Here is a 23,223-nt window from a genome sequence, read left to right as displayed (position 1 = left end):
TGAACTGCGACCTGCACAATTTTGTGATATTTCCTGTGCCCAGGTGATCTGGTGCCCCTGGGCACAAGACCAGGAAAATCTCCCCTACTATATTCTGGGACTAAAAGGAAAAAAAAAACTTGATTCGACAATCCTCCGGTTGGAGAGAATGAAACCAGGATTCCATAAATGGCACAGATTACATATGAATGGTTAATTATTTTGCAAGGGAAATTTCTCTCTGTCTTGTTGCATGTTATTCACATGCATATTCATATGTATATTCCTCCCCCACTTTCAATTTGCAGTCACTGCAGCGCTTTCCCAATTCACAAACCCAGCCTGACCAGATAGAAGCTGACTGATGACGGCACTGGGGAGATGAAATAAAAAGCACAGAGTGGGCCACGTGCTTGTGACAGGCTTTTTTTCTCAACAGCCTGAGGTCGGGGTTACATAATATAGTCTGCCAGAAAACTACCTTCTCAGCATGCAAATGTCAAGAGCATTGGTAAGTTGCCAGGCCAATAAAGAGGGTTCCGATCGTATGGCACAAACCTCAGTCCGTACAGCACTGTTCCATCGGGGTGAAGGCGAATCATCCGATTCTTCACCGTGACACCGTGCACAAATGATTTTTTGTCGTTCAGGAAGTACGTGTCAGGCACCCAGAGCTGATCTGCCACTCGATTGTCTAGAGTCAGGTTGAGAGGTATCCCTGAATAAGCAAGCCTCTTGTCCCTCCAGTATTGTTGGAAATACATAGTTATCGTGTAATCCTGTAAGAGAAGTGACAGGCAGGCTATCAGCAGTGTTTCACTGAGGAGTTCCTTCATGCTTTAGATACTGTACACAAATGGAATGGAAGCAAATGAACCATATAAAATCCTCCTGAGCAAGCACTTAGTGGAGTGAGCATGTGGATGTACTAGGTTCTGCACAAACATTGAAAAATAAATCAGTGTAACAATTCAATGATCTGGCTAGAAAGAATGGAACAGAAAACAATATTGGAATAATTCTTTTCGGGTGCCTCCATTGTAGCTTCAATCAAACATGCTGAATCTTGTTAGCAATGAAGCATACCCATGTAAAGAACCGGAGACAGTGACAAAAGGGAGTCGTTTTTTTTAAAAAAAAGCCATACTGCATTTATAATACGAGACGGTGGCAATTGGGCAGTCCAGTCATCTTAGAGGAAATTCAGTCTTCTTTCCCTGCAAAAAAATGCTGGTTATGACTCTTATGGGCTTTCCATCACAAAATAGATCTTTATGTAGAATAATTTAAGAAGGTAAGATGTTACAAAAAGGCCAATGGCCCACTGATCAAATCAAATCCAATCCACGCCATCATAAATTTAACCTTTGAATTGCCTTAGGGAAAATTCCATAGGTGCAGCTCCAGGTCCACAAACACGAGAGAGCGAGTTCACAGAACATTCATCTCTCCCGACATATCTACTCCTGAAACCTGGGTGAGTTCCCTGCACGGTGACACCCACTCCTCATCCTCAGTAGCACAAGAACCACCAAATCTTCACTAAGTTACAAAGAAATGGCCTGATGTTGTGCTCCTCTGCGCTGGTGGTGCAGGTGCAAGTGTGGCACAGGGGGAGCAGAAACTCAGGCTTTTAGTTTGTGTCTGCATCTGCTTTAGTTGTCACACTGCATAATTATTGGAGCAAAAGAGGCCCGTACTGCTGCTGGGGGTGAGCCTGGTCATTGTATACGTTTGGGTTATGCTGAGGTAGGTGCTTTCTTCTGTGATTACTTTCTAATGCTTTGCTCCATTGAAGCAAGCTCTTCCAGATGCACCAAAAAAGAGGAGAGGCACATAGATACACATGGTTACAGAAAGTTTGTCCCTGCATCTCTTAAAGCCGTATCAACACTTACTAAATATATATATGTGTATATATTTTTCCTTACGGCTCTCTTTCTCAGTTTCAGATACAGTTTTATTTTTATATACATTATGGGGAGAATTTTCTCCCTGTCGGTGGGGTTGGGCAGAAGTAGGTGTGGGCGGGCACGCCGCTGATCGCCACCCGCGATTGGCTGCGCACCGCAATTTTACATGGGTGGGCCAATTAAGACCCGCCCAGCGTGACGCGCACCCGGAAGCGCTGAGTGCTCCCCGTGCGGGCGGGGGGAGGAGGCTGAGTCGGGGCCTGCGCATGTGTGCGAATAAGCGCAGAAATCTCCCTGAGGCACAGAGCTGCCTCAGGGAGATTAGTTTGATTTTTTAAAATTTTAATAAAGAAAGAAAAAAATTTTTAAGACATGTCCCCTCATGTAACAGTGTCACATGAGCTGGGACATGTCTATGAATTTTATCAAAAATTTTTATTGAAGTTTAAAAACCTTCACAAAACCTCATCCCGCCCGTGGATGAGGTTTCATGATAAATGCGAAGGCCGCCTGGGCTCTTTGTCTGCCCGCCAACCTTAAGGTTGGACGGGCAGCTAAATTAAATATTTAAATTGATATTTAAATCGCCTTTATAGGCCTTTGACAGTTCGGCAGGCGCACAGTCGTCTCTGGTGCGTGTCCGGTGAATTGAAAATTGGAATGATGCGTGGTGATGTCGGGGCACATGCCCGACGTCACCGCACATCATTTTACGCGTCGGCGGCGAGCGGGGCCCGCCCCCTCATGCACACCCGAAGATTCTGGCCTATTTTACACATTTATTTTATATACATTCACACTGAGAGACCCATTCTCCGCAAACAAAAGGAATATGTTCAAGCCTTGTGCCTTTTTTGATTTTCATTTACATTTCTTCAACTAAATAAAGCCCTAACAAAAAATATTATTCAAGTGCACAATCCCTTATAACAACAAGCACTGGAATTCATAGTACCACATCAGAGTCTATAACCACTTGTAGCTGTAAATCAAATTGTGAAATGGCAAACACCCTACTGTCATAATGGTTTGTTGTTAAATCATACATGTAGCACTAATCCAGCAATGGAAATGTCAGGCTTATGTCAACAGATAGAGTGAAATAGCAAGCAATCAATTTATTTAACATTCCAGGCATTGTTTTCCAAAGATTTAAAGGGCAGGACTTGTAAATGCATTGACAGCTCCCTTTGACAGATGAATTTTACAGGTACCCTTGACAGGTTCACTTAACAGGTGCTTCTGACAGTTTTGACAGTTGATTTTGACAGGTCTATTGACAGCTCCAATGAGTTTGAAATTAGTTTATTTACTTTTTATGCACATTTATGCCTACTTTTAACAATTCCAAAGGGTACCTTACTTCCACCAAAGGTGCCCTGAGACCATAGCCAAAGGGGTACCTTACCTCTCCAAAGGGGTACCATGAATATCCAGATAAATCCACCAAGATCAGTCCAGATCTTAGCTGCGGGTTTGATATTCTAAGGCTACCAAAATCCCACTCGAGTGGAAGCAGCTGATGATTTAAATGGTCAGCTGCCTCTGTAAACCCACATGCATGAAACGTACCCAGCCCCCATTTCCACCCCTGTGAAAATGGGAAGCGCTGTGTTTGGGGGCGGCGCTAGAGATTTCCAGCTAGTTCTATTATTTTCGCCATGACGGCGAGTTTCTCCATCATGGTGAAAACCTGGGCCTTGGTGTGTACTGCTATGCTGTAACAGTATACATAAACATGAAATAAAAACAGAAAATGCTGGAAATACTCAGTGCCAGAGCTGTGATCAGAACTGTCCTTGACCTGAAACATTAATTGTTCCTCTTTACACAGATGGAGTCGGAGCTGCTCAATGTCGTCAGCATTTCCTGTTTTTGTTTCAGATTTCCAACAATCTCGGTATTTTGTTTTTACCTAAATTTGAAAGTGGATTCATCATGTGACATATTCTGTTTTCACACAAGTGCCTCTGAGTTATTTACCATTCAGGAATGATGGTTATCTGCTCTGGGGACTGTCAGTGAGCAGCTTACAGTATCAGTCACATCTGCAAAAAGAGACCTCAGGCATGTAGATGATCATCAGAGGGGCAGCATCTCTCAGCGTGCAGCAGCAGAGAACAGGCTAATGGGTCTCAACTCACTCCATCACCTTTCTATTTTGTGTCTTGGGGGAAGGAGAGGCAGCTGAACGAATGGATAGGGAATTCTGAGTGCACAGACAGAACCATCAGGGTTCTGTAGCAGGTAGTGGTGAGCAGAGAGTGGAATCACACACATTTCCTCAGGAGACGGAAGCTGCGATACTCTCTTTTCCAATGAAGGAACATGTGGAGATTGTGGAGTAGACATTGGACAGACCCCTGAGCACCAGTGTACACATTGTAAGCAGGCAGATCAACTGCATGTTATGCTAAGCATACCACAAAAAAAAGGCACATCAAATAAAATCACATAGAAGTATATAGAATTTATTGCGTAGAAACAGGCCATTCCATGCAACTAGTCTATACCAGTGTTTAGTCTGCACACGAGCCTCCTCCCTTCATCTGACCCTATCAACGACAACTTCATTTACCTAGCACCGTTAATGTAGTAAAATGTCCTAAGGAGCATTATAAAACAAAATATGAAACCTAGCCAAGCCACATAAGGGGATATTTGACAATTGCTAGAGATGGGAGACCCTCAGCAATGCAGTGAAGCCCAAGGAACACCGTCAAAGTCACCACAACCACTCAGCCCATCATTTCTCACCCCTTTTTTCAAAAATAAATTAGTTGCCTGGAAGCGCTAACTGTATCAGCTAATTATCCGCAAAATGGGAGAAAAAAAATACCTGTTGACACTTGAGTTTCTACTGTAGGTCAAAAAGAAGTGAATATAATTTCTGGGGGGTGGGGTGGGGAGAGAGAGATAACCTCGAATTTCTTTCAACGGCTGTGCAAGCCATCTCAGACCCCAAGTGAAAGAAATGACTCCTCCACTGTGCCTTCGATTTGCCATATTTAATTCTGACAGATTCAATTATTTTCACCTTTTGCAGAAACAATGAGAATATGCAAATGGAGAGCTGTATGTGATAACAATAACATCACCACACTAGGTGATTGAGCTGAATTATATAAGGCGCTAGATTCCTCGCACCTCACTGCCACCCCCATTCTGCAACCTCCCACCCCATCGTCGTCCCTGGGATCCTCGGCCAAAAAGTCAGGGGATGGTGGGGGAGCCCCCCCACGATCCCAATGGCTGCCCCACAGCAAGTAACACTGGCAGCAGTGTTAATTGCTTTAAGGCGAGACTTCTGACCCTTTCTCAGGAGGAATTTGCCCCTTAGAGAGACGCTGGCCATCTGTTTGACCAGCTGGGAGCAGTGGCCAATGCTGGGATTACAGGTAATCCCATCACACCGAAAAGCCCAGCTAAGCCTGGGGTCAGGGGTCTCGGGTAGGGGAGTGAGAGAGTTGGGGGACTGGGTTCAAGAGGCCGCGGTGAGAGGTAAGGGTGGGGCAGGGGTAATGACTTTTGGGGGGGGGTGGGGTGGTGCCTCCAGTGGACCCAGGGGACAATCAAAAGAGGTCCCCAATCCTTGCCTGATGGCAGCTGGCAAAGCTAAAAGTGCTGAGTTCTCGCATGGTGTGAGCCTCTCTCTGCTGCGGGTAGGATACCAATGGGGATAGGATGAGGCCATTAAGTGGCTAGTCAATAGTCTCAATTGGCCAAAGGGTGGGAGGGCTTCCCCTGTCTTCCGTAACATTTCAGACACATCGGGGGGGCAGGCAGCTAGACAGTGGGCAGGCCACCCGCTGGATTTAACATGGCTTGCCCCCCAGTCACCGCTCGGGGAGTGTAAAATCCAGCCTGAGGTGTGTGCTGTTGGATCAGGATTTGGGTATGTTTGAAGGTCTCGCTGGGTTCCAAGCTGGCAGGCCCTGAAGAAGGGTGGGGGGGGGCAGGATAAATGGGATGGGGGGCTGGCATTTAAGATGGGGGTGGGCAACCTGGGAAGTTAAAATCTTGGTGATGGAGTGGGGCCTTCAATGGGCCCAAGATTCGGGTTGGCCGCTTGGCAGGGCCTCTCCTGCCGCTGGTGAAATCCCAGTGGCAACAGGATGAGGCCCTTAATTAGGAATTATTTACCCATTTAAAGGCCTCAATTGCCCCATTGGTGGGTGGGCTGCCCAACAACACCACTCCCCCGCCTCGATCTCACTGGTATAATTGGTAGAATTGAGGTGGTGGCAGGGGCAGGTGAGTAGGTGGCAGGCAAGTGGTGCGCTGGATTTAATGAGCCTCCCGCCTTCAAAACTATTTATGGGGGAGGTTATATCCAGCCCTTTGTCCAAAATCTACATCCACACCACAAACAATATTGAATAGTGTCTTTTTCTGTTACTGGGTTAGAAATGGGAGAAAGGGTCAAGGAGGCTGGACATTGTGTGATGGAGTGCATTGCAATATTGTCAGTCCTAGAAGCCGAGTTTGAGGGGGGATTTTATGGGACATGTAAGGGTGGGAAATATGGCGAGCGCAGTCACTTCATTAGGTGGGACCTGAAGTTTTGCTTTCCCCAAGGCAGGTTCAAATGCAGAGATTAAGTCAGCGGCTTGTTGGTGGTGGGTTGGGCCTCACACTGTCCTATGGCAGATTCCTACTTGCAATGCATTTGCATTCCATGAATACTGATTATATTAAAACTCTTTTCTAATAACGTCCTGCCCTCAAGATTAAGTCAGCAGCGCATGAGAATCTTGTGGTTCACCTTTGTTTAAAGGTGGCATGCGACAGTTGGCTTTGTGCTGTTGGGTCAGCGGTTTCCCTAATTGAACTCTGTGGCACGAGGGAAGGGGGCAGGAGAATGGTTTGCCTGTATCTGCTGCATTGTCAGCTGACAGCAGGTTTCACCACTGAAAAGCTTCCCCTGCCACGTGATTGCACGTGTCTCCCTGTCATTTCACTCCTCCATGTCCCCGACCTCCCCCTCTAATCTCCTTTGGATCCCTCTTCCATTCTTCCATGTCCCTCGACAACACTTCACACACCCCTCTGACTCACCCTTGTCAGACCCAAGCCTTTATGCAAGCTGCCATTCTCCTGCTCCTGTGATGAAATCAATATTTTTTTTGGATTTTTTTTGTCTGGTTTCTTTGTAAGTTAACACTTGTGGAAATGACCCTTGGGTTGACTGGAGATTGTAACATTTAAGAATGTTCCAAGTGGTTACATCTGACTCTGCCTCAGGGCAGGGGGATGAACCCTGTTTGGGAGATATCACAGGTCAGTTCAAGGGTCAGCGAACAGCAGCTAGTGAACAGTGAGTTGGAGGCAGACGGAAAGGAGAGTCAGCTCCATGCAGCGGAAGTGCTGCTGTTGGCTCTGTGCTGCTGAGGAGGCTGGGACTCCGAGAAGCCCTGAGCTTGGTAGCTTCATGCTGCTAAGATTTGAGGCTCAGGGAAATCCAGAATCAGTTGTTGGCAGCAGCGTGGCTGAGAAGCAGGGACTCTGCTTGTGTTTATACATTGGAGTGTAGCTTGGCCAACATAGCGGGGAAGCAATCTTGGGAGGCGGTCAGCTCAATTGGAAAAGAAGATCAAGAAGACTGGACTTGGAAGCAGATTTGAGAGAAATCTGAAATAGTGCGCCTTTTGATTTAAGGTTGTGCCCGTGGAACTCAGGTAGAGCAGAGCTGCTGTCGGCTGGGGATCAGACTAGCACTTTAAAGGAGCAGAGCTAAAACTCCTCATGAGGAAGACAGTCTTTGAAGAAATTTTGTGAGTCACTAAAGTCTGAGTGGGCTGCTGAGGAAATTCATGAAACCTGTCTTTGTGGTTTCTAATGTGCAGCTTCTGGTGTGTTCAACCACAGTTTGCCTGTTAATTCATGTTTACCTCATGTTAATCCTGCATGTTAGAATATAAGCTAGATAGTATTGACTGTTTGCTTTGTTGACTTGTGTATAGTAAAAATTGTTCTGTTTGTTTAAAGCTGTGGAATTGTGTGGCTTTATTCTCTTAGTAAGTAAATGGGGTTTCCAATTTCATCCCTTTAAACGAAAAAAAAAAATTACTGGTCCACAACCGGATCATAACCAAATTTGGGGATCTCGTCTGGGACCATCCCAAATTTTGGGGGTCTGGGGTGGTGACACTCCCCTCTCTTATGCTGCAGTGGCGTAGTGGTATTGTCACTGGACTGGTAATCCAGATACCCAGGGTAATGCTCGGGGGACCTGTGAGATGGTGGAATTTGAATTCAATAAAAATCTGGAATTAAAAATGTAATGATGACCATTAAACCATTTTCGATTGTCGTAAAAAACCATCTGGTTCACTAATGTCCTTTAGGGAAGGAAATCTGCCGTCTTCACCTGGTCTGGCCTACATGTGATTCCAGATCTGCAGGAATGTGGTTGAATTTTAAATACCCTCTGAAATGGCCTAGCAAGCCATTCAGTTGTATTCAACTGCTAAAAAGTCACTAAAAAGGGATGAAACCGGACAGATCACCCAGCATCGACCTAGGCACCGGAAATGACAACGGCAACACAGCCCTGTTGACCTTGCAAATTCCTCCTTACTAACACTTGGGAGCTAGTGCCAAAATTGGGAGAGCTGTCTCACAGACTAGTCAAGCAACAGTCTGACATAGTCATCCTCACGGGATCATACCTTACAGATCATGTCCAAGACATCACCATCACCATCCCAGGTTATGTCCTATCCCACCAGCAGGACAGACCCAGCAGAGGTGGCGGCACAGTGGTATACAGTCGAGAGGGAGTTGCCCTGGGAGTCCTCAACATCGACTCCAGCCCCCATCAAGTCTCAGGGCATCAGGTCAAACATGAGCAAGGAAAGCTCCTGATTACCACAGGCCCCCCTCAGCTGATGAATCAGTACTCCTTCATGTTGAACACCACTTGAAGGAAGCACTGAGGGTGGTAAGGGTGCAGAATGTACTCTTGGTGGGGGACTTCAATGTTCATCACCAAGACTGGCTCAGTGGCACCGCCACAGACCGAGCTGGCCAAGTCCTGAAGGACATAGCTGCTAGACTGGGTCTAGCCCAGGCAGGTGGTAAGGGAACTAACAAGAGGGGAGAACATACTTGTCCTCATCCTCACCAACGTGCCTGCCGCAGATGCATCTGTCCATGACAGTATCGGTAGGAGTGACCACCACACAGTCCTTGTGGAGACGAAGTCCCGCCTTCACATTGAGGTTACCCTCCATTGTGTTTTGTGATACTACCACCGTGCTAAATGGGATAGATTTGAACAGATCTAGCAACTCAAGTCTGGGCATCCAAAAGGTTCTTGGGACATCAGCAGCAGCAGAATTGTACTCAACCACCGTTGTAACCTCATGGCCCGACATATCTCCCACTCTACAAAGTTACCACCAAGCCAGGGAATCAACACTGGTTCAATGGAGAGTGCAGGGGGGCATGCCAGGAGCAGCACCAGGCATACCTAAAACTGAGGTGTCAACATGGTGAAGCTACAACAGAGGACTACTTGCATGCCAAACAACATAAGCTGCAAGTGACGGACAGAGCTAAGAGATCCCATAACCCAGAAGGAAAAAAAACAGTTCAGGCCAGTCCCCAGTACTTTTATTTCCTAGGTTTTACTGGTGATCCATTTTAAGGTATACAAGACCAGTTTGGACCAATATTTTTATTTCGCAGTTTTTACTGTTTTTTCCTTCTGGGAACCAACAGATCAGATCTAAGCTCTGCAATCCTGCCACATCAGGTCATGAATGGTGGTGGACAATTAAACAACCCACTGGAGGAGGAGGCTCCCCAAATATCCCCATCCTTAATGATGGAGGAGCCCAGCACATTAGTGTAAAAGATAAGGCTGAAACATTTGCTACAATCTTCTGCCAGAAGTGCTGAGCGGATGGTCCATCTCAGCCTCTACTGAAGGTCCCCAGCATCACAGATGTCAGTCTTCACCAAATGCAATTCATTCCACATGATATCAAGAAATGGCTGAAGGCACTGGATATTGAAAAGACAGTGGACCCTGACATCATTCCAGCAATAGTACTGAAGACTTGTACTCCAGAACTTTCCACGTCCCTAGCCAAGTTGTTGCAATACAGCTACAACACAGGCATCTACCCATCAATGTGGAAAATTGCCCAGGTATGTCCTGTCCACAAAAAGCAGGACAAATCCAACCCGGCCAGTTACCACTCCATCAGTCTACTCTTGATCTTCAGTAAAGTGATGGAAGGTGTCATTAACAGTGCTATCAAGCAGCACTTGATAGCAATAACCTGTTCACTGATGCTCAATTTGGGTTCTGTCAGGGTCACTCAGCTTCTGACCTCATCACATCCTTGGTTCAAACATGAACAAAAGAACTCCAGCAGTGAGGTGAGAGTGACTACACTTGACACCAAGGCAGCATTTCACCGAGTGTGGCATCAAGGAGCCCTACAAAACTAGAGTCAATAGGAATCAGGGGGAAAACTCTCCACTGGTTGGAGTCATACCTAGCACAGAGGAAGATGGTTGTGGTTGTTGGAGGTCAATCATCTCAGTTCCAGGACATCACTGCAGAAGTTCCTCAGGGTAGTGTCCTTGGCCCAAACAGCTTCAGCTACTTCATCAATGACCTTCCTTCTACCATAAGGTCAGAAGTGAGGATGTTTAATGCTGATTGTGCAATGTTCAGCACCATTTGCAACTCCTCAGATACTGGAGCAGTCCATGTCCAATTGCAGCAAGACCTGGACAATATCCAGGCTTGTAGTGACAAGTGGCAAGTAACTTTCACACCATACAAGTGCCAGGCAATGACTATCTCCAACAAGAGAGAATCTAACCATTGTCCTCTGACATTCAATGGCATTACCATCACTGAGACCCCCACTATCAACATCCTGGGGGTTACCATTGACCAGAAACTGGACTGGACTAGCCATATAAATACTGTGGCTACAAGAGCAGGTCAAAGGCTAGGAATCCTGCAGCGAGTAACTCACCTCCTGCCTCCCCAAAGCCTGTCCACCATCTACAAGGCACAAGTCAGGAGTGTGATGGAGTACTCTCCACTTACCTGGATTAGTGCAGCTCTAACAACACTCAAGAAGCTTGACACCATCCAGGACAATGCAGCCTGCTTGACTGGCAACAATACCACAAACATTCACTCCCTCCACCACCGACACACAGTGGTAGCAGTATGTACCATCTACAAGGTGCATTGCAGGAACTCACCAGGGCTCCTTAGGCAGCACCTTCTAAACCCACGACCACTACCATCTAGAAGGACAAGGCAGCAGATACATGGGAACAGCGCCACCTGGAAGTTCCCCTCCAAGCCACTCACCATCCTGAATTGAAAATATATTGCCTTTCTTTCATTGTCGCTGGATCAAAATCCTGGAACACCTTCCCCCCTCAGAAGTGCTTCCCCCCTCCGAAGCCCTTCCCTGACACCTTCCTCCCCCCTTATACCTACCTCCTCAGTTGCCGCATTCTTCCCCGTAACATCCTCTTACCCCCGTATACCCTCCCCCCCAATCTCATCCCCCCCCCGCCAACACCTTTGTTTCCCCCTCCCAACCTCACCTCCCCCCACAGTACACCTTCCTCTCCTAGTCAAACACAGACCTTCCTCTCCTGCCACCACTCTCCGCCATACACCTTCCTCTCCCATTCACAGCTGGACCTTCCTCTCCCCTACCTCACCTCACCGATCACCCATAGGAGCCGATGGCCAAGACCATAATATCCCGAAGCAGACCCCAGACATCAACGGAGACCTCCCACCTTCCGTGAGCTGCTTCACAGCAGAGCCAGGTCCATGAAAATCCACCCAGCATGCAGTACACGTGTTCCTCCAGGGTCCAGTAGCTGTAGGGTTCTAGCATCTTCTGCTCATTGGATGTCTGCGATGTGAGCAAGGCCTTAACGGTAAGTCCCAATTTCCGCATGTCACACTTGTCCAGACGTGTTCTGGGCTGGCGTTGTTTCCTGCCGACGTGGGTGGTAAATTGGATGTGGGGGCATGATTCCAGCGAGCAGGCGGGATGATAAGATGCAAATACATTGAAATTAGGTTCCTGACATTGGACGGCGGGAAAGGCGGCCCGCCATTGACGGATGGAGCGGACGATCGCAAACTGGTTTCAACATGGAATAAAACCAATTTTTTGGCCTTCTCGTCATATTGTCTGCTCATGCCCGCCATGACTCCCAATGCCAACGGGGGCGGAAAATTCCGGCCTTAATTCTGCATCTCAACCTGGCGTCGGAAAATCAAAATTTTAGCTCCCACCTCATTCAGTCACCTTGTATGCCACATTCCCCGCTTTTGCAGGTTCCATAAACCACACCCCCCCAACCCCCCCGCCCCCCAACCCACCACCTCATCACCACTCCCTCCGCCCCCTCCCCACCCCCCGCTCCCCCCCACCCACCCCCACTGGCTCCAAGAGAATCTATTTATTTTTGTAGTAGACTTCAGACTGATGGGACACAATCTTAAAAGTGGTGCTAGGTCACTCAGAAGTGAAACCAGTAAGAACTATCTGGCGGAAATGCAGACATCTTCCCCAGCACCCAACAGGATCTGGTCGTTGGGGTAACTGGAGCTTTAAAGATGAGATAAATTAGCTGAGGAGTTAAAGGACATGGAGCAAAGGCGGCTAATGGGAATTGATGCACGGATCAGCCATGATCTAGTAGAATAGCTGGACAGGCACAAGGGGCTGAATGGTATAATCGTGTTCCTATGTTCCTCTTGGTTGGCTGTGAGGCTATTAAGAGTTTCACCAACTTAAACACTTACCGTGCACAAAGTTGGTACTCTCACTCAAAGACTTAAAGGAGGCCTGGGATTAATATACAAATTAATACAGAAAAGCACTTCTTAAATTCGATTTGATATCTCTAAGTGGCTGTTTGTAACCAGCCTGACTAGTATTGTTGAAGACTGTAACTGATTTCCCTGATTTTTCTGTGAGGCCGCAGCAAAAGTAAACCTCTGTGTTATAGTCTGGAATACATGGGTTAGTGACCCAGCGCTTGAAGAACTTTGGGCGATGGGAGAGCAGATCAATTAGGCACTGAGCTGTGGTGGTCAGTCTGGCCCATTCTTTGCCTTCATATTTTTTTCTGTCAGTTATTTAAGTTAGTACAGTACCTATTGCTTTTGGGGCACTTTGTTTTTAATATAATGAGACTACTATAATGGACAATGTACAGGAACTAATAGAGGACTGAAAGGAGCACACACTCAATCTCAGAACCAGGCACCACTCCACGCCCATTTACTTAAGATTGATTCCTTCACAGGAAGCCAGATTGTCTCCAGAGTGGGGGTCCACTGTCCTGTATTTGACCCCGTGCTCTGGAACTGATCACCGTATTTAACTCCATCATTGAGGGTGCGGGGTTGGGAGTGGAAATGATCATCTTCTGTTATATCTACTGACTAATGGGTGAACTCTACAACACCGATGACTATAAAATCTAACTTACCTAAACCTACTGTGTCCCAAATAAAGTGGGCATAATTTTAACACCCCCCCACCCTGCCTCCAAGGTGAGTGGGACAGAAACGGCTGGGGTGGGGGTATGGTGGTGAGGGTGTTATATTGTTAAAAAAGGCAAACCCTGCCTTAATTCGCCATAAACACACCAACTTCCTGTTTAACTGGAGTGGGTTTGGGGTTAGATGAGCAACCCATTCATGAGGTGGGTCAGTAATTATTATATGTAAGTAAGGCTCCATATCTTTTATCAGCAATTAGGATTTAATGGCTGTGGGCCAGGTTTCATAGGGCTTAGAAAATCCAGAAGGTAAAGGGAGGGTGGAAACTGCCAGATCCAACAGTTTTCTAGCACTGCTTGTGGGCCAGGGGGAGTGGGAATGCTTGGTCCCGGCTGCTCCAGCAACCCATCAATGGTCTGCCTGCCTCCCTCTGATCTGTAATCAGCTCCCACAGCTGGCTAATCCCTTCGCGCAATCACTCTCTGACGCTCATTGATGTCTCCGATGTCACCTTCATCTCCTGATATTTAAGACTTCCTTTCCCCTATTGTCTTCTTGCCTCCTCTCTGCCATACTCTGAGACCACACATCCCTCCTCACCACCACCCCTCCAACTGACCCTCAATATTCCCAGTTGCCCAACACCTTCCCTGATTGCGACCATCCACTGAAGACTTTCCCGACTAGCATTCAGCCCTCCGCTCAATCTGGCTGGCTGTCAGGCAGGAAACGGTGGGGGGGGTGAAATATTCTAACGGAATCCTGCTGATCTGCAATCCTGGAATTTTCAAACTTCCTGTTCGCTGACTGGTACCCCCCATCCCCCAAAAAGCGAGCTGCAACCATTTCTGGATGTGCGGAGGAATTCTAACCCCACTCCAGCCATCCCCAGCTCTTCTCAGAATGGTCAGGCTCAAAGCTCTCCAGATATTAGGCCTCAGGCTTCATTTCAACATTGCCAGCGAGGGGAGGGCTGGTTGGTGGGGAGTCCAAGCCTGGACTGCTATGACAAGTGTTATTGGGGGTTCAGAGCCAGGGTTGGGAACCAATGTCTAGACCATAGTATTTGAGGATTAAAGGGCAGTACTTGAAGGTGAACCAGTAGTATAAAATAATTCTAGGATTTTAACTACAGCGCTCCCGGTAGAGAGCTTTGTTCTTGGGGAATACGTATCGAACATCCATTAAAATTAATGAAAGGGGAGTCTGTGCAAATTCCCAACATTTGCTTTGGGGTATAAAACTCAATGCCAGGGATACCAAAGATGAAAGCACATCCCAGTGCATCTTGCATCACTTGCATTTACATCGGTCGTAAAATATTAACCAGCTTGAAGTTTAGCTAATTCGTAGTAAAAAACAAAACTGTTTCGGGTGTTTGCATACAAATTACATAATTATCCTTTTCCTCAACGCCCATCATGTCAGTAATGACAAGCTGTGTTTGCTTTGGGAGATAATGTGATTGTGTGAGCAGTGCAGACATTGGATTAGAATTATCAGAGGGATTTGCTCGGGCAAGGAAGTCAAGGATTTTCAGGGTATTACCTAGATTTAAATCTGAGCCCATAAACTCTTTAAGTGTGCTGATTCATTTTGATGTCGAGACATTTTTTCACTGATAATAATGGGATAAGAGTTCTTCAACAACAAAAGAAGGCTGGATATCAGTTAGAATTGTGGAATGGTTACAATACAGAGAGGAGACCATTTGGATTCCTGCAAGAGCGGCTCAGCTGGTCCCATTCTCCTGCTCTTTCCCTGTAGCCCTGCAAATCTTATCTCTTCAGATCATCTTTAATCTGTATTTTGTGAACTGAAGCTGGTGTGCAATTTCTTACGAACTACTTTGGTCACCTATAGTTTTGGATGAATTCTGATTGCTGACTCTAGTTAGCCAGGAGTCTACCACCTGACAGTTCGAGCTCTATGATTGCTGAAGTGATTAACTAAAGCTATTATACATCGAGTGGTAATGAAGAGCACATCAATAAAATCAGGAACTGACATGCATCATTTTCTATCCTGTCGTTCTCTCTGAACTGATCTCAATATGAGATCGATGGCACACGAGAGAGCTGGGATTACTTCAGGGGGATCCTGCTAATCACTTCGGGTGACACCGAATGTAGGAATTGCCCCACTTGCCTCTGGAGACTGGAACAAATGACTCAGAGGTGCTGTTTTTGTTCTGATCAAAAAGGTTTGATTGATAGAAAATGTATTCAGCAAACCTTAAGCTTTGAGTATACACTGAAGCAAACAGGCAACATGGTATGCACATGTAGCAAATGCAGCCCAAAGTATTAGTGAGCTGGCTTGCAGCCAGGCCTCCCTCCCTAGGCACTATGGATTTTACCCCTGAATGCTAACAGTCCCGGAGCCAATTGTACACACTTATAGCTCATACTTGAAGCCAAAATGCTAATAAATGCCTAAACAAATGTCATAGCAAACTGCCTGAGAGTAATTTTCAATGTACTGCTGGAGTGTAAAACCGGCAAAGTGGCTCAGAGGCCTGTTAGAGAACCTGCCTGATATTCCTTTCCATTGAGTTCAGTGCCAAGGTAAATCAGGCACTTGCTGTAACAGGTGTCAGATTGACATGGCCAGGTTTATACACTAGTAGGAAGTTACCTCCCCTGGGTTTTGTGTGCAATGGTGAATGAGCTATTTACACACTCAGTAACATTGTCCCAGTGCTTGGTCGCAGAGCCCGGAATTCTATACCCTCAAGTTCAAACCCAAGAATTGTTTTGTATGTTCCTTGCAGCACTTTTTCTGTGTTGAACCTAACATTGTACTGTATTTCACGATCACATGATCTGATTTTTCATTTAGTTCTCAAGATGTCTAACAATTTGTTTAGCTTTAATATTATTCATCCTCATACCAAGAAACCTTAGCACCAATTCAGCAACAAAATGATGTCATTGAAAGGATGGTCCTTGTAGCTTATGAATAAAACAATAAATGAGAGATCAATGGGAACATTATCAGAGTACTCACTGTTGAGAGGAGAAAATTAATCATTCATCCTTGATATGAATTATTTACTGCTATAGAAATCCTCAATATTACTCTGATATATCACAGCAGCACTCCGCCCAACAAAAGCTGCTCATGGTTTCTAATACAGATTTCGGATATAACCCTGCCCCATGAGGGGATGCTTTTATCAACCTCTCAGGTGGAAATACCAAATTTTTGCTGAGTAGCTCCATGTTTTCCGCAATTGGATGTAAAAATATGGGCTGTGTCATGCCCAGCAATGATATCATATTCCTCACTTTCAAGATACAGACTTCAGTCAACGTGGAATTTTTGTAATTAACTTTAAAAAGTGGTCAAAATGCTGCTCAAGATGGCCACCGAGGGTCAGGTGACCTTTTGTAATTTCTAGACAGACAAAGGATTAACTCATGCCTGAACATGCTTCTGGAAAGTTCTTAAAACCCAAAAGACTGTGGGTGGAATGCCCTTCCTTGAATGGACATACCAAGGCAAAAAGCATCTCCGGAATTCACACCTCCTTTTGTTTGTGGACTTATCCAAAACTCAAAATCCATGGACTTCCAGACTCACTGTCTCTGAGCTCGATTCTTAACCAAAAAGAGCTGCAGGAACCAGTTAATCATGAATGGCTATCATCCATCGTCCAAAGCTGCGGCTTTGAACTTCAGTTCATTCTGGATGGACAATAGAAGTATTGATCATGTGATTGAAACTGTCTTCAGATAATAAATCTTTCACTCCAAGCATCAGGGAGAAACCAGGTATGTCTGGAAACCATCAGGATAAGAGGGATCATTCCTCTAGCCAGGAGAACAGAACTCTTCCTAACAATAAGTTAACTCAAACAATGCGAGGGGAATTTGCCTCTACAGAAACTTAGCCATAATCTCATCTGCAAATCCAGAGACTTTTAACTTCCTTTCATCTCCAAAGAATCACAAGAGAGAAACCCCTCCAGGCTTGCACCATATACACCTTAAGGACTCAATCTGACCATCATTGGCTTCTTGCATCCTGTTAATATTCTAGCTGTATTTTTCACTCTCTAGAATCCATCTTTACTTGTGTGTTTTTGTCTGTGTGCATGAGGGAGTGAGTTTTTTTTATTGCATTTTCATTTGGGGCATGTGAATAAACATTATCTTTTCTTCTGATTTAAATGTACCCAAAAGTCTGCTTCATGTCTACTACTAAAAGTCACAACACTAAAAAAGTAAGGCTCTCCCTCTAAACACACATCTTGTTGCTAAAACCCAAAAGGTTTCCACAATCTCTCTCCCCATCGATAACAGATTGGGGGCTTGAGTCCGGATGTGAAACTATTTGACAGCGGTAGAATTGGATGTGGAAATGTTTTAAATTGGGTACTGGAACTGAAAAAACAGAGGGAAAAATCAAGCAGCAGCTTTCTCATAGGTACCAAGTATTTAAAATGGCAACATTTAATGCTAAACCTTTGTAGATCAGGATGAGACAACTTGGGCTGCATTAAAAACTTTAAATATTGAAGAACTACAAACTATAGTTAAACAGATTGGCACAAACATAAGACTTGAAACGAAAAAAGCCAAATTCATCCAAATTCTAGTTAATCACTTTGCTATTGAACCAGAGGCAGAGGAAGCAAGGAACTAGAATCTGACAAAGTGGTGTTAGCCAGAATCCAAACAGAGATGGAAATTGCCATAAGAAAGATAGAATTAGAGTTCTAGCGGCAGAAAGAGCAGACAGAAATGTAAAGGGGAAAAAAGCAATGAGAGGAAGGGGAAAGAGAAATGAAGAAAGAGGAGACAGAAATAAAATTGCAGCGGGAGAGAGCAATCCAGCAATTCAAGTTGGAAAAGGCAAAGTTGAAATTAGAAAATGAGGATGCCACGAAAAATTTTGATTTGGCTTTGGATTCAGAGCAGAGCTCTGATTTTTTGAAACGTTTATGACTTGTACCCAAATTTAGTGAAGAGGAAGTTGAATCCTACTTCATTTCCTTTGAGAAGGCTAAAATGGCCAAAAGAGTATTGGACCTTACTCTTACAGGGTCGATTAGTTGGAAGGGCTCGTGAAGCCTACTCCCTGGCCTGAACATTACACCTGGCGTGCAGGTCTGATTGGAGGATCTGGAACCGGATGCAGTGTCCACTCTGGCCCAACACGGCTGCCAACAGCAATTACACGTTGGCTGGTCGGAGCTGTCGTGGGGGGCGGGAGTAGGGTGCGCTCCTTCATTGTGATTGTAGCAAGCGGGAGGTTTAAAAGGGTCACCAGTAGTGTGCAAGGGCACTGGGGAGACTGAAGCAATGATTGTGGAATTGCGTCCAGTTGCAGGACTATCTTCAGTGACAGCCAATCTCTGCTATGCTGCAGCACTCCTTAAAATCTGCCACTTTGACCAAACGTTTGGTCATCTGTCCTAACATCAGCTTGGCTTATGCGACTCATCAAATTTTGTTTAATAACACTCCTGTGAAGCAACTTAGGATGTTTTACTATGTTAAAAGTGCGATATAAATTCAAGTTGTTTCTCCTGTAATTGTTCATGTCCTGTGACAATCGGTACAGGATAATGCAAATCAAATGCTGGCTTCTCGCGCAAGTCACAACCTATTTAAGCCAACCTCCGATATCTGATTTGTTTGAATGGGAGTCAGACTGGAAGAATGACTGGTAGATTGAAGCTATCCACCTTCTTTGGGCCTCACTCTTGACTACATTGCAACAGCGTAGAATATCAAATGAATGCAAATATGAGGCTTCTGCAGCCAATATAATTGTTGAGTTCATGAAAGTCAATTTGAAGCAGTGCTTCAGATGCCTGGGCAAATCAGATGGGATTGTCGAGAGCAGACCTGCTAGACATTCCAAAATTATCATTGTCTATTGCATGCTACATGTTAGCGTCATCCAGAGAGGCTAAACAATGACCAGATTTCCTATTTTAACTCTTCCTCTCCCAGCAATGCAAAACTTAACTCTATTGGTTTTCCTTTCCTCTTATTATATACAGGTTTTTGAACGTAAGAACAGTAGCAGCTTATTACTGGATCTTGAAGTTGCTTCTTCTTTTCAATCGTGATTGTGTTGGGCACTGTAGAGCTGCTCCCTTTAACCTTTTCTTACTAAAATAAATAAAAACCATGCTCCAACATGGATCGTGATAATGTTCTGTGGTGACCATTCAGACAGGACACCACAGGGAAATAGCTGCAAGGAATGGAAAGGGAATCTTTCCAACTTTGCGTCTGACTTGACATTTTGACGAAGGGTGGATCAGATTTTGATTAGTATAAGTTTATGGTTTCTTTTTGTCATGGTGCTTAATTCATTTAAATTTTTCAAGTGTTAATGATAATAGGAAAATGTTTTTATTATTCATTCATGGGATGTGGGCATCGCTGGCATGGTCAGCATTCACTGCCCATCCATAATTGCCCTAAAGTTGGTGGTGAACCTCCTTTTGAACCTCTGCAGTCTATCTGGTGTGGGTACACCCACAGTGCTGTTAGGAAGGGAGTTCCAGGATTTTGACCCAGTGACAGTGAAGGAGCGGTGAATAGGTTCCAAGCCTTGGAAGGGAACTTGCAGGTGGTGATGCTACCACCAAAGTTTGAGCCACACAGCCTTATTATAATATTAAAGCGGGCAACTTGTCTCCTGAGAATGGGTTGGTTGCGCGCCACCCACCCACAACACACCCCTTGCCCCCGCCGTCCTCCCTCCAGAAGTGGACAGGTGGAGGTGGTTTGATTTTGAGATTTTTAACACTGTCACCAACCACCCCAACCCAAACCCATCAGTATTTGGGGCTTAAAATTCCCTTCAAATGCTTTCAGAAGCTCTTTCAAAGAGCTGGTACAGACACAATGGGCTGAACGGCTTTCTTCTGTGCTGTACCATTCTATAAAGAAAGGTGGGAGAGTGTGAGGGCACTCAGTAGCAGTTGGGGCACAAACTGATGGGAGGACGTAGCAGATCTTGAGGCACGAGCTGAGTGGCAGGGCTGAAGCTCTGGAGAGGAAGGCACTACAATGTGATACAAGCAAGAAGCAGATATTCTTACATTGAACAGGGAGATGCAAAACAGTCACTCCATGAATTAAAAAGGAACTATATTCTTTCCATTCCTTAAAACCTAGACATGCATGATCACATCAATGCTTAACTTGTCCCTACTTGTTGTTCACGTACATCCGGGAATCTTAAAGAAACAAGTGTGTAAAAGTACTAACATTCTGGGGAAAGGCTGGTCTGAAACGTTAACTCTGTTTCTCTCTCCACAAATGTTGCCTGACCTACTGAGTGTTTCCAGCATTTTCTCTCTTTATTTCAAATTTCCAGAATCTGCCATATTTCACTTTTGCACTGAAGTCTTTCGCTCACTGTGAAGTGCTTTGGGACGTCCTGAGGCTGTGAAAGGCACTATGTAAATACAGACTGGATGCTTGACTGTTTTAGCAAATAATTAAAATAAATGGCTTAATGGGTTTATTAAAATATTAGACAAATACATTGCAGACAAATGCAGTAGTGCCATGCCTGATTTAATTTTTTTTCAAATCAAATGTCAATGAATGCAGGCTTGCAATAGTTTATTTGATTAAGACTGAACCCAGAAGTAGTTTTTAAAAATGATTAAGTTAAGGTTTACATGAAAATAAAGTACAATTTTTGGTGATATCATGGAGACTGTGGTGCATTAGATTCACAGCAATTTGGGCAAAAGAACTCAGGGCCAGGCAGTAATAATAAATTGGTTACAAAGTTGAACTCTCTTAAAGTAATTGCACTTAAAATAGAATCATGGTAAAACCTGCCTATAAATCTGCTTTTGACAGTTGTACAAAGCAAGGAATATGTTATGGATAAGGGGGTTTCAACAGTCTTTTTTGGTTAGTGAGAGAGCCAAAAACAAGCAATGCACATGTGAAGGATAAATAAACAGTGTCATGGACCAGTTGGGCTGAATGGCATGTTTCTGTGCTGTGAATTCTTTGTAATGTGAAAGTCAAATGCTCATGTAGTTACTTATATATATTTGTATATTTACATATAGACTGACTCTATGGGAGATTTTGAGGTCCTTTGCCTGGTGGAAATGCCAGATGGTGCTCCAAAAATGGTGAGATATGACTTAGCAACCCATTCCTTTTGTCTAGTCAAACCTACTTCAGGTTTGGGTAAAAGTTGTCATTTTTTTTTTTCCTTTCCCAATATGGCATGCAGCGAAATGCAATTCCGGCTGGAAATGTAAATGTTTTGTCCGCCATTTTGCTGCTTAGTAAACTAGTTAACGCCCATCTGCAGCTGAATTTATTGGCCAAGTTCTAGCCCAGAGACCACAGGCAGAATTTTATGGTCCCGTTTCGGTGGGGACGGGGCCGTAAAATGCAGCGAGACATTCTAAACCTCATTGGCTTCGGCGGGAATGTAAAATCCCGCTGCCGTAAAATTTTGCCCCACCAGTTTCAAGAGTTCTGCAGTTCCTTCTAGCATTCTCTCCTTTTCACAGCACCCCTTTAAGTACTGCTAAAGGTGGGGGAGTGTAAATCTGGCACCTGCACACTCTACATCGAGGTGGCTTGGTTAGGAGCATTCCTGGTCTATTCCAGAAATTTTGCCCACCCCATCTTTATAAGTTCTCCATCAAAGACTCACCAACTGAAAATTGCATGGGTTCCGTTGAGCCCTCATCAACGGCCCAAGCCTTATCTAGACTTGAAGGAGATCAGTTCTCTTTTGGCATCAAGCAGGTGGCTGTTCTCAGAGCTGAAGATGTGGGCTGTCATTTTTTAAATTCATTCCAGTAGGCGCCTGAAGTTAACTCATGTAAAGTGGCTGTAGGTTGTTCTGCTTTGTAAGTAGGAGATTGGAATGGCTGTTTGTAGGCACTGGCAGCCACACAAACCATATTAAATGACCCCATCCCCACAATTTAGGTCCATTGCTTGGTTGGATTGAGGTCCCACTGTCCTGTAGCTGAAGCAGCACAACAAGACTCTCAAGAGTCTTAGGCTTAATTTCTCTAATTGGGAGTCAGCTACCATTGATAAATCACTTGCGTTTCATCCTGGGTCTAAACCCTCAATGAGAATGTCTTGTAATACATGGTAATGTAAAAGTCTAGAAACTGATTCACATGCGCCTTCAGATGGGAACTCAATAGTTACCACGGACTGCCGTGATGCAGCTAATGAGCAAGACGCTTGAAATTGGTCCTCTTGCATTATCAGGATGTGACTAGCATGCTGAGGAAGCCAAAGGCAGCCTCCAGAGGCAATGTGGTAGTCACCAAGTTGAAGATCAACAGGCAAGGACACTGACACCACTGGACACACTGAGAGTCCAGTGGGGGATGAAAAGAAATTGGGAGGGGGCAGCAGCCCACAGTTTTAAGGTGAAGCATTCCAGCTCTACTTGACTCCATGTTTAGCTAAGTAACTTTTTCTTTTGCAGAATAAGCATGTGCACAACATATTGGATCTTTCTGTACTCACTTTCTGCCTGGAACATTTTACTTATGTTTGAGGTGCTACATAATTATAAGCTGCTGTTGTAAAATGGGCGCTGGGCCAATTCAAGTTCTGGGCTACCATTTCCATGTAATCTCCTCGAGTTTCAATTCTAGTGACTGTACATCGATTACAAATTTCAAATTTAATCTTCAAACAACTGAAACATCTACTGGTTGCTATCAACCATGCCACTCACTTGCAAGAAAGAAGTGTCCTGCTCAGGCAGCAGCATCTGCCAGTGGTTCGGTGTTTCTCAATTGCAAGATGCAGTGCCTCTTTTCCTTGATGTTTA

General features: G+C 45.0%; 1 protein-coding gene across 2 annotated transcripts in view; it reads right to left on the bottom strand.

Annotated features, from left to right (window-relative positions):
- Positions 1 to 23,223, bottom strand: part of gabrb3 (gamma-aminobutyric acid type A receptor subunit beta3) — a 504,935-nt gene that overhangs the window by 89,346 nt on the left and 392,366 nt on the right. For both annotated transcript variants that reach the window (XM_078545147.1, XM_078545148.1), the window contains one exon: positions 538 to 758. In XM_078545147.1, coding sequence (XP_078401273.1) covers positions 538 to 758 — 221 coding nt within the window. The remainder of the gene's footprint in view (positions 1 to 537; positions 759 to 23,223) is intronic.

Source organism: Cetorhinus maximus, chromosome 7 (genome assembly GCF_964194155.1).
Source record: "Cetorhinus maximus chromosome 7, sCetMax3.hap1.1, whole genome shotgun sequence".
In the NCBI taxonomy this organism is placed as follows: domain Eukaryota; kingdom Metazoa; phylum Chordata; class Chondrichthyes; order Lamniformes; family Cetorhinidae; genus Cetorhinus; species Cetorhinus maximus.
This window is presented reverse-complemented; position numbering and strand designations above follow the sequence as displayed.